We start from the raw sequence: 12,500 nt of genomic DNA, 5'->3' as shown, positions 1-12,500 counted from the left end.
GAAGGAGGAGGAGGAGGAGGAGGAGGAGGAGGAGTATACTGATATTACTGGATTAAAATGAGGAAGATGAGGAGGAGGAAAGAAAAAAAAGAATAAGAAAAGAAGGAATAGGAGGAGGAGGAGGAGGAGGAGGAGGAGGATACTAATATCGTTGGAACAGACATACAGGGAAAAAATCGAAAACAATAAATATAACATGGAAGAATTTATAATAGAACTTGTACTAATATAACATTCCCTCCATTCTTTTCCTCTCCCCGCGCCCTCAAATTCCCCGCTTCCACCAGATTTCACGAATTTATTCTCCACTTTCACTTCGTGTGCTAGTGGTTAACGTGCCTAGCTACGAATCCGCGGGCCTTGGTTCAAATCCCGTCCCAGACAGTCGGCGTGCAACCCTCCGAGCTGTTCATCCTCCCTTTCGGGCTGGTCGGTAAATGTGTACCTGGAGAAACATGGGGAAGGTACACTGTGGTAATCCGGATGTCACACTACAGGCTCAAGGGTCAATGTAGCGGAGATGAACACCGAGGCAACGCACTTCTATAGCGTATGCCCCGAACTATATTGTACCTTTCTCGTATCATCTGTCTTTCTCCCCTTCTTCCCTTTCTCCCCTTTTTTTCCAGCTTTCCCCTTTTGCATTCCCTTTTACATTCTATTTTCCTCCTCCTCCTTCTCTCCCTCCTCTTCCTCCTCTTGTCTTTTTCCTGCCCTTTCATGTATCTTTTCCTTCCTTCCCTTTTTCCATTCCCTGTTTCCCTCTCCCATTTTCCTCCTCCTTCTCCTCCTCCTCCCGTCCTTTTCCTACCCTCTCCTGTATCTTTTCCTCCCCTCCTCTTTTCCATCCCCTGTTTCCCTCTTCCATTTTCCTCCTCCTCCTCCTCCTCCTCCTGCCTTTTCCTGTATTTTTTCTTCCCCTCCCCTTTTCCATCCCCTGTTTCCCTCTTCCATTTTCCTCCTCCTCCTCCTCCTCCTCCTCCTCCCCTCGTCTCCCCATTGAGGACTTAAAAAATGGCTCCCCAGCTGATGATCAACTTCCGGTGTGGGTTATCAATTAATTTTTTCCCCTTACACACACACACACACACACACACACACACACACAGACACACACACACACACACACACACACACACACACACACACACACACACACACACACACACACACACACACACACACACACACACACACACACATTTGTTTTCCTTTCCTGCCTATGTTTTTTTTTTTTTTAGTTTTATCTTGTTATCTTTTTCGATTTTTTCATTTGTACACTTTTCTTTTTATTCAATTCTTTTTCCTTTCCTTTCCTGTTTTCTTTTTCTTCCTCTATTTCTCTCTCTCTTTTTCTCCCTTCACACCACTTACTGTTTTTTTCCTTTTTCCCACACCCATCTCTCCCTCCCTTCCCTTCTCCCCTTCCTCTCTCCCTCTCTTCCCACCTCCCCTTCCTCTCTCCCTCCCTCCCAGTCCCTCCCTTACCATGCATCTCTCCCTTCTCCCTCTTTCTCTCTCCCCATCTCCCTGCTTTTCTCACACCCTCTCTGCCATTTTTCCATAATCTTTATCTCCCTCTTTTTCCCCCTTTTTTTCTTTCCACTTTCGCACCAATTTTAGTTTTCCTTTACCTTGTTATTTTCCTTTTTTACTTTCTCTCTCTCTCTCTCTCTCTCTCATCCTTACACCTCCATTCTTTATTCTTTCTCTCACTCCTTCCCACATCTCCTCCCTCCTCCTCCTCCAACACAAAGGCTCGTGCTTGCTGTATGTGTTATGTATTATTTGGGTCTTTTAAAAGCTGCTTTGTCTCTCCGGCGCCGAGTTTGCTAATTAGCGACTCATTCAGTCATGCACACACACACACACACGCACACACATTCACAGCCCACCCGCATGACTGACTGACTGACTGACTGACTGATTGTGTGGTTGAGGGGCTGAGAAAAGGCTGTCTATTGTGTTTGGTGCGTGGGTGTGTTTGAGTGAGTTAATTTGGTTGTGTATTTGTTAACTTGTTTATTTTTATTTATTTATTTATTTATTTTTGCGTTTTGGCGTATGGCGTCTGTATAGGCTTTCTTCTTAGTGTTTATAGTGGCGCCATCTTGTTTGGCTCATACTGTCCCCTGGAGCTCTTCTTTGATCTTCTTTTGAGATAATTTAAAGTCCGGGTTGATAGAAGGTCTTAAGGACAGCGTGTGGGTAGTCTTGGGCCACTCGGCGGGGACTGAAAATTGTCAGTTTATTGCGGCGGGCGGGACGCTAACCTGCATCCTTCTGGTCGCCGCGGCCGTACGCTGACCACTCCGCCACCGCCTCCCCAGAATATGACTTACCCCAGCGTCGCCAAATTATCGTACACACCGTAATGGATTTTCGTAGTTTCTGACTTGATATCTATAGCAAAAACAAACTAACAAACATCAATAAGTAACAGTTTTAACGCTAACTTTAATATTCTTTCGTTATTTGTGTAGGTACGAGAGTTTGAGGCTTAAAAATGATAAATACAACGAGGTGAATACGATAATCTGGGAACGCTGACTCACCCCCGTCGCTGTAACCTCACGCCCATCACCCCTCCACATCCCCCATCACCCCTCATAAACCCAGTATCCCATCACATCGCGCCATCACTGTCCCATCATCCCCATCACCGCCCCATCATCCCCATCACCGTCCCATCATATCATATCCCCATCACTGTCCCATCATCCCCATCACTGTCCCATCATCCCCATCACTGTCCCATCATCCCCATCACCGTCCCATCATCCCCATCACTGTCCCATCATCCCCATCACCGTCCCATCACCCCCATCACCGTCCCATCATCCCCATCACTGTCCCATCATCCCCATCACCGTCCCATCACCCCCATCACCGTCCCATCATCCTCTTGACCACCATCATCAACCCTTCACAGTAGCGTCACCGTACCTACACGCCCCCCTTCGTGTCGGCACCTTCTGTCACGCCTCCACGCAGCACCGTCAAGGTTGCTACACGCCGACGCCGACGTGAAATTTATGATTACACCGGAAAGGAGGGGAGGGGGGGAGGGGAAATGGAGGGAGAGGGAGAGGGGGAAGGGACAGGGAAGGGAGAAGAAGGGTGAGAAAAGGAAGGAAGGATGGAGGGAAAGGAAGGAAAGGATAGAGGGAGGGAGAGAAAAATGGACGATTGGATGGCGGAAAGGTGACAGAAGGGAAGAGAAAAGGAAGGAGAGAAAATGAAAAGGGAAGGATGGAGAGATAAAGGAGAGAAAGAAGGAGGAAAGGAGAGAAAGATGGAAAGAGGAGAGGAAGGAAGAAAAAAAATGCGAGGTGAGGAAAAGAGACAGAGAAGAGGGATGGGTAACGAGAACGAGGGGAGGAGAAGGAAAGGGGGAGGAGGAGGAAGAAAGGGAAGAAGGAGAGGAGGAGGATTAGGAGGAGGAGGAGGAGGAGGAAGAAGAGAGGGAGGGAGGGAAAGTTTTTTGATATTCAATTGGAAACTCGAATCGTTTTTAGTGATAACACGAAGGTCGGTGTTGGCGCACGCGAGAGAGAGAGAGAGAGAGAGAGAGAGAGAGAGAGAGAGAGAGAGAGAGAGAGAGAGAGAGAGAGAGAGAGAGAGAGAGAGAGAGAGAGAAGGATTGATTCATAATTTAGGACAGCAATATAATGTTATGTTTTCTTTCCTTCCTTTTCCTTCCCTTCCTTCATTTCGATCCTTCCTTCATTTATCATTCATTGGCGTCTCTAATAATCGTTAATTTCACTCCTCTCGGCGTGACGATTATTCTGTGTTTACTTATTCCTTTTTTTTTTTTTTTTGCATTTATTATTTCTTTTTATTCGTCTATTTTTCTTTTTTGTCATTATTTTTCGTATTGTTTTCCTATTTCTGTCTTTCTGTTTTTGTTTGTTTTTATGTCTGTTTGTCTTCTTTTATGTCTATTTATTTTTGTATTTGTCTATTTTTGTGTTCATTTTTCTATTTCCATTCATGTAATTCACTGTTTTCTCACGTCATACAATTCTTCGTTTTTTTTGTATTTTTTTCTATTTATTTACGTCTGTTTTTATCTTTCCTGTATTTTTTTCGCACATTTACATATATTTATTTACTTTCTTTCTTTTGTTTGGTTTCATTAATACTCATAATCATCGTTTTCTTGTGTATTTTATTCCATATCTTTCTTGTTTGATTATTGGTTTCTTTCTGTAACACACACACACACACACACACACACACACACACACACACACACACACACACACACAGCCTCGCGTGGCGTGTTCGAAGCTTCATATCAGGCGTGTCGAGGCTTTGAATGCGGCGCGACGTGAACCCTTTTGAGAATTCATAAGGGTGTGGAGAGAGAGAGAGAGAGAGAGAGAGAGAGAGAGAGTTATTTTTTTCAATCTTTCTTACATTTTTCTCTTATTTTCTTATCGTTTTCATTTTCGTTTTTTCCTTTTTGCGTTTGTTCCCTTTTCGATCCTTTCCACCTTTATCAAATTCTCTTATTTCTTGTTTTCCTTGTTTCCTTCTTCCTCTTCTTCCTTTTCCTTCTCCTCCTCTTCATCGTTGTGTTGTTTTATTTTTCTCTTTTCTACTCTTCCTCCTCCTCCGCCTCCTCCTCTACTTCCATATTTCCTACTCTTCTTCCTCTTCTTTTCCTCCCATTTTCTTCCATAATCACAACCTCCTCCTCTTCCATCTAAGCCTCGTTCGTCTCCTTGTCTTCCTCCTTTCCTAGACATTAAAACAAACACACACACACACACACACACACACACACACACACACACACACACACACACACACACACCTGATCGCCTGCCCACCTCCCCACACCTCCTCGGCTTCTTCAGGTGGCTGCTGCCTCTAAAGCCTCATTACACACACAAAGCCGCCAGCCAGTCAGCCAGCACCGCCGCCCCCACCCTCCCTTCCCTTAACCCCCACCTTCTCTTCTTCCTCCTGATGTTGATGATGGTGGTGATGGTAATGGTGATGATGGTGATCCTTTTTCTTATCTGCTTTTTTTTCTTCTTTTGTTTAGTCTCATTTGGTTTAGTCTGATATCTTGTTTTTTTCTTGCTCTATTTCTTTTTCTTGTTCTTGTTCTTGTTTTCATCTCATTCATTTTTCTTCTTCGTTCTTTTTATTACTCTTTTGTTCTTCTTGTCCTTGTTCTTGTTCTTGATATATTTTCTTTTATTTTTCTTGTTCTTGGCTTTCTTGTTCTTTTTTCTTGTTCTTCTTCATCATCCTCTTTCATCTTCTCTTTTACTCTTTGGTTCTCATCACTGCCCTCCTCCTCCTCCTCCTCCTCCTCCTCCTCCTCCTCCTCCTCCTCCTTCTCCTCCTACTCCTTCTCCTTCTCCTCCTCCTCCACCTCCTCCTCCTCCTCCTCCATCACTATACAAAGAACCCAAAATGAAAAGACAGTTTCTCTACACATTCTTTCCTCCTCCTCCTAAACCTCCTCCTCTTCATCCATTTTTTTCCGTCTCTCACTCTTTTCTCTCCCATTCTCGCCGCCTTTCTTCCTCCCTTTGTATTCCCTCCCAAAGGTTGCCACCCCCGCCGCTCAGGCCCTTTGTGAGGCTGCCCGCGGCTCGCCCTTTGTTTACTTAAGTCAGCTGATGTCTGTTTACAAGTCACAGCTGATCTTTGTGGCCTGGCGGTGGTGGTGGTGGTGGTGGTGTTTTCTTGTGTGATTCTTGTTTTTATTGTTTGTTTCATTTTTGTTCTTTTGTCATGATTTTTTTTTGTTTTGCTTTTATTTCTTGTTATTTTTTTATTGTCGTTGTTCTTTTATTTTAATGTTTGTTTTGTTTTTTTATTGTCTCCCTATACCTATGAACATACTTATTTTACCCTATGTACACACCAACACATTAACATACTTTTTATACCCATTGGACACACACACACACACACACACACACACACACACACACACACACACACACACACACACACACACACACTTCCCTTTCTTCACTTTCTTATATAGTTTTCATCATTCCTCTTTCCACCATTTTTCTCTTCCTCCCTCCTTCCCTCCTTTCTTCCCTACCTCCTAGTACTCCTGTCTTCATTCTCTCCCTCCCCCTCCACACATACTTTTTCGACCCCCATGAACATACTTTTTTGACCCCCTGTACAAACACCCACAAAGTCATCTCACGTCATCACACTCACCCTCCTTGGCCTTCTTGGGGTCGTCGTCGTCCTCTTTGCCTCTGAGCAGCCTGGAGATGGCGGAGACGGAGGGCGCCGTGTTCCTGTCGCAGAGCCCGTCCTTGATCAGTCTGGGGGGAGGGAGGGAAACACGGAAACATAGAAAGGCGGGCCACAGGAACTCCACTGTCTCAATACGAGGTTGCCCGCTCTAATGAGGAGGAGGATGAGGAGTGTATGGATAAATTTATGGAACAAGTGAGGAGGAGGAGGAAAAAGAGGAGGGATGAGTATGGAAGGATGAGAATGAGATGGGGAAAGAGAATGAGTGAAAGAATAAATATATGGAAAGGCGAGGAGGAAGAAGAAGAGGAGGAGGAGGAGGAAGTGCAGGAGAAAAGAGGGGCGAGGAAGGGGAACGGAAGGAAGAAAATGGAGGCCGTTGAGAGTGAGGGAATGGCCGACGGAGCGAGTGAGGAAGAGGAAGAAGAAGGGGAGCAGAAGATGAAAAAAGGAATAGAAAGAAGAGAAAGAGAGGAAAGAGAGGAAGAGAGAGGGAAAGAAAGGAAAAAAAAAAGAGTAATAAAGGAAATCAGACATAGAGTAAAAGACAGACATAGATTCATTCATACATACATACAGACATACATACATACAAACAGACAGACAGACAGTCCTAATCCCCGCCTGGGTGACACACGGGCGGCCAGGTGACTGTCTTACCTGTCTCACCTGCGTGCCAAAAGTCATTAGTGATTAAGGTGTCTTGAGGGAACAGGTAAGAAAGGAGACAGACAGACAGACAGACAGATAGATAGATAGACAAACATATAGACAGGTGAATAGATAGTTAGATAGATAGTTAGACAGGTAAATTAGAAAGAGAGACAGAGAGACAGACAGACAGGTGGATAGAGAGGGCACAGATAGACAGACAGACAGATCGAAAAATAGTTAAATGGTGGAGAGAGAGAGAGAGAGAGAGAGAGAGAGAGAGAGAGAGAGATTATCAGAAACACAAAAATATGAACGAAAAATAAAAATAAACAGACAGTTACACACACACACACACACACACACACACACACACACACACACACACACAGAAAGATAAATTGTTAGGATTCACTCTCTCCAAATGGCTTCTTTAAGACAATCCGCCTCACCATTACTCTTCTCTCCCTCCCTCCCTTTTCTCCCTCCTTCTCTCCCTGCCTTCTCTCCATGTCTCTATTTTACCCTCCCTTCCTTCCCTCTATACCTTCCCTCCCTCCCTTCTGTAGTCTATAATCTCTTTTCTTCCTTTCTCCCTTCTCTCTCACTCTCTCTCTCCCTCCCTTTCTCCTCCCTTTCTCTATTTACCTCCCCTTCCTCTACCTTCCTCCTCCTTCCCCTCCTCCTTCCTCTGTAGTCTATAATCTCTTTTCTTCCCTTTTTCTTCCTTTCTCCCTTCTCTTACTCTTACTCTTCTCTCCCTCTCTCTCTCCCTCCCTTCTCTCCATGTCTCTATTTTACCCTCCCTTCCTTCCCTCCCTCCCTCTCTCCCTTTTGTAGTCTATAATCTCTTTTCTTCCCTTTTTCTTCCTTTCTCCTTTCTCTTACTCTTTCAATTTTCCCTTTTCCTTTCCTTTCACTTTCCTTCCTTTCCTCTTTTCTTTCCCTTCCTCCTTTTCTTATCTTTTCAGACCATAACCAAATCTTTTTCTATTTGTTCCTTCCTTTCTTGCTCTCCTTTTTCTTTACTTTCTTTTTTTCTATATACTTTCCTCTTTTCCCTCCATAACCTCCTCCTCTCCCTCTCTTCCATCTTTTCCTCCACCTGCAGTTTTCTCTCCACCTCTCCCTTTCTTCTTTCTTCCCTCCCTTTCTTTTTCTCTTTCCTCACACTTTTTCCCTTCTTCGCCTTTCCATCTCTTCCTTCCTCCTTTTCCTTCCTCCTCTGTTTATCTCTTCTCCCATCTCCTTCCTTCCTCTCCTTTCCTTTTATCAGTGTTTCTGTTTTTTCCCTTCCTCCCTTTTTCCCTCTCTACAGTACTCCGTTTTCGCCTATCTCCTAATTCCTTTTATTTTTTCCTCCTCCTCCCCCTCCTTCTCCTTCTCCTTCTCCTCCTCCTCCTCCTCCTGTCTCTTTCTTATTCTTCCCTTCTCTTCCCTTTTTCTTATACTTTTTCCCCTTCCTCTTTTTTCCCCCTTTCCTTACAGTATTCCCCCTTGCACCTGTCCCCTTCTTTCCTCCTCCTCCTCCTCCTCCTCCTCCTCAGCTGGCGTGCGTGTCGTCCAGGTGAGAGAAGCAAGTAATTAATGGCCGCCACCAGGTAGACGAGACCACCACCACCACGACACCGCTGCCATCGACCACACACACACACACACACACACACACACACACACACACACACACACACACACACTAACTAACTAACTAACTAACTATCTAACTAACTTTTCATTCTTGTCTTCCGTATTTTTTATATTTATTTATTTATTATATTTTATTTTATTTATTTATTTTTATTTTTTTATATTTTCATGCAATATTTTTTTCCTATTTCCACTTTTTAACTAACTCTCTCTCTCTCTCTCTCTCTCTCTTTATTGCACCTACACCCTCTTTCCCTCCCCATGACTGTGTGTGACACGGCGTAAAGCTATTTTTCTTTTTTTTTTTGCTCTTCTCTCTTTCTCTCGCTCTATCCCAGAAACAACCATTGGCATTTCTCTCTTATATTCCTCTCTCTCTCTCTCTCTCTCTCTCTCTCTCTCTCTCTCTCTCTCTCTCTCTGACATTTCCTCTTCTTAATTTTTTCCTCTTTATTTTCCTTCCTTCTTTCCTCAGTTGTCCTCTTCCACCACCATCTTCCACTACCTTCTCATTTTCCTCCTCCTCCTCTTCCTCCACCTCCACCGCCCCTCCTTCCTCATTCTTTCACTTATCATCTACCTGCCTCCTCCTCCTCTTACTCTTGCCTCTTCTACATCTTTCCTCACCCACTAACTCCACATTCTCCTCTTCTTCCTCCTCCTCCTCCACTCTCCCACGCTTTCCATCTCCCTCTTCTCTCTTCCACTCAATTTTCTTCCTCACCCCTAACCTATCTTCCTCCACCTCCTTGTCTTCCTAAACCTCCTCAACCCCTCTCACATTACTCCTCTTCCTCCACCCTCTAACACCCCCACCACCCCTTCCAGCCTCTCACCTCCTCCACCCCTCTCACCCCCTCCATCCCCAACTCCCCCCACCCACCATCTCACCTCCTCCTCCTTCCCCCCCTCTCCCTCCCCCCCCCTCACCTGTCCTGGCACACCTTGGCTCTGCTCCTTAATTCCACGTGGCACTCGTCCAGATTACACGGCTCAGCGCGGCGCCCTAAATCACACCCTGGCCACGAGGAGGAGGAGGAGGAGGAGGAGGAGGAGGAGGAGAATTGTTAGGAGGAGGAGATAAGGAAGAAGGAAAGGAGGAGAAAGAAGAGTAGGAAGAGAGAGTTAGAGGTGGAGGAGGATTAGCCAAAAAAACAAACAAGACTAACAAACAAAATATATGAAAGAAAAACAATTTATTTGGAAGCTTGCAATAACAACACCCACCACCACCCACCTCCACCACCACACCACCAACATCACCACCACCACCCCAGACAGGCCATAAAACTGCAGAAATACGACCACATAAACTATACGAGAATAAGTGTGACAACAAAACGAGTGTGAACAGAAGTGACTCGTCTTACCCTGAGCCGATTAAAGAGAGAGAGAGAGAGAGAGAGAATGATAAATGTGAAAACAGATAGAGGAAAGAAAAGATGAAAGGCAGAGATATAAGGAATAGAAGGAAGGAGGAATTAATGGAGAGAAGGAGAGATGGAAGGAAAGAAAGAAGAAATGAAGGAAAGAAGGAATGGTCTAAAAGAAAACAGGAAGAAAAGAAGGAAGAAAGAGTTTGAGGGAAGGAAAGAAGGAAGAAATAATGGTTGGAGAGAAAGAGGAAGGGAACGGAAGAAGAAATATAGTTGAAAAATGAATGAAGCAATGAAGAATTTTTTGTTTATTGAATGTAGGAAAGAAAGGAAAAAATAGATTGAAGGGGAAGGAAGTGATGGATGAAAAGAAGTAAGGAATAAGGAAAAGAAAGCAGGAAGAAAGAAGAGGAAATGAATGAAAGAGGAAAGAGGGGAGACAAGAAAGGAAGGAAGGAAGTAATGAAGGAGAAAAGGCAGGAAGGAATGAGGGAATTGAGTAAGAAAGGAGGGAAGAAAGGAAGGAAGGAAGGAAGCAATGAAGGCGAAGAACCAGGAAGGAATGAGGTAATTAAGTAAGGAAGGAGGGAAGGAAGGAAGGAAGGAAGGAAGGCGAAGAATCAGGAAGGAATGAGGTAATTAAGTAAGGAAGGAGGGAAGGAAGGAAGGAAGGAAGGAAGGAAGGAAGGAAGGAAGGCTGGCGTGCTGCAGACACTGATCGCCCCACTAACATAGCACTTTATTGATTAGGCAACACAGCACGCGAGGGAGGAAAGAAGGGAGGGAAGGAAGGAGGGAGGAAAGTATGATGTAAGGAAGGAAAGAAAGAAGGAAGGAGGGAGGGAAGGAAGGAAGGAAGGAAGGAAGGAGAGAATGGAAAGAAGATGAAAGTGAATTTTTTTTAATATATGTGTTTATTTACTCTCTCTCTCTCTCTCTCTCTCTCTCTCTCTCTTGCACCTTTCACTTTCAATTTCCTTCCTCTTATTCCTTTCATGCTTTTTTCCCCTCCCTTTCCCTTTCCTTCCTCCTCCTCCTCCTCCTCCTCCTCCTCCTCCTCCTCCAATAATTAACCCTGTCGGAGGTAATATTAATCAGGAAATCTAACACTCCAATTACTGTCAGGTGCTATGAGAAGGTGACCCACCTCCCCTCCTTTACTCCCCCCCTCCCTCTTCCTCCTCCCCTCTTCCTCTACCCCCTCACCCCTCCTCCTCCTCTTCTTCTCCCAGCTCCCCTCTGTTACAAACCCTTTCTCTCCTCTTCTTCCTCTTTCTCCTCTTCCTCCTCCTCCTCCTCCCCTCTTCCTCTTTCTCTCCTTACTCCTACCTCCCTTTTTCCTTTCTCTCCCTCCCTCCTGTTGTATACTCTTCTTCCTCCTCTTCCTTCCTCCTCCTCCTTTTCTTTCTCTTTATTCCTCCACTTCCCCTCCTCCTCCCTCTATTCCTCTTCTTTGATCCTCCACTTCCCCCTCCTCCTCCTCCTTCTATTCTATGTTCTCAATACACTCCCGCTCTTCCTCCCTTTTCCTTTTCCTTTCCCCTCTTTTCCTTTTCTACTCTTTTCTCTTTCCTTATTCCCCTTTTCCCCTCTCCTTAACCCTTTCTTTCCTCCCTCCTCCGTCCTTAACCCCTATCCCCAGCACCCCCTTCTCTTCCCTCCTTTCTTTTACCTCTCTTCCTCTTCACCTTTTCTCGATCCTTTTCCTTCCTAAGTTTATTCACCTTTTTCTCTCCTCTTCCTTCTCTTCTCCTCCTTCATTTGCTTCTCTTCCTCTTTGCCCTTAACACCCTTTTCCTTTCATTTTTTCGCCCTCCTTCTTCACTCTCACTTTCCTTCTCTCCTCCTTCCCTTTACTTTCCTTTTTTTTTGCAATTTTGATATCCTTTTCCTTTCATTCTCTATCCTCCTCCTCCTCCTCCTCCTCCTCCTCCATTAACTACTTCTAATACATAAATTAACCCATCATTCACCTTGAAAATATAAACTCCCAATGTAAAGGAAAAAAAGGTGAATTTACAGACAATTAAAAATGGTTCACTCTGATTTTTGTATTTCATTTTATTTTTTATCTTTTTGTTATTTTTCTTATTTTTGTCCTTGTTCCGGGTGGTCTGTTTGGGAGATGAGGGAAATGAGGGAGATGAGGGGGGAGGAAGTGGGGAGATGAGGGAAATGAGGGAGAGGGGGAGGGAAGTGGGGAGATGAGATTCGTTTGAGGAGGAGGAGGAGGAGGAGGAGGAGGAGGAGGAGGAGGAGGAGGAGGAGGAGGAGAAGGAACAGGAGGAGTAGTACAGGGAAGAAGAAGTAGAAGAATGAATAGAAGGAGGAGGATAGAAAGAAAGAAGATAAATGAAGATAGAAAGAAGATAGAAAGAAGAAGAGAGAGAATAGAAGGTGAAGTAGATGGATGAAGGAGGAGGAGGTAAGGAAGGATAAAGCTTTGGAGGAGGAGATGAAGGAGAAGACGAAGAAGAAGGGAGATGGAAGATGAAGGAGAGGGGGGATAAGATAAAAGGGGAAGGGGGAAGGGTGATGGGAGGATGCTGGGGGGGTTGACGGGGAGGGGGATGGGGG

General features: G+C 44.8%; 1 protein-coding gene across 1 annotated transcript in view; it reads right to left on the bottom strand.

Moving 5' to 3' along the window:
* The window catches only part of LOC127007938 (protein gooseberry-like), a 51,365-nt gene that overhangs the window by 18,511 nt on the left and 20,354 nt on the right, over positions 1 to 12,500 (bottom strand). Inside the window, 1 exon segment of the mRNA XM_050879457.1 lies at positions 6,208 to 6,317. Coding sequence (XP_050735414.1) covers positions 6,208 to 6,317 — 110 coding nt within the window.

Source organism: Eriocheir sinensis, chromosome 36 (assembly GCF_024679095.1).
Source record: "Eriocheir sinensis breed Jianghai 21 chromosome 36, ASM2467909v1, whole genome shotgun sequence".
In the NCBI taxonomy this organism is placed as follows: Eukaryota; Metazoa; Arthropoda; class Malacostraca; order Decapoda; family Varunidae; genus Eriocheir; species Eriocheir sinensis.
The sequence above is the reverse complement of the archived record's forward strand: the minus strand, read 5'-3'. Positions and strand labels throughout refer to the sequence as shown.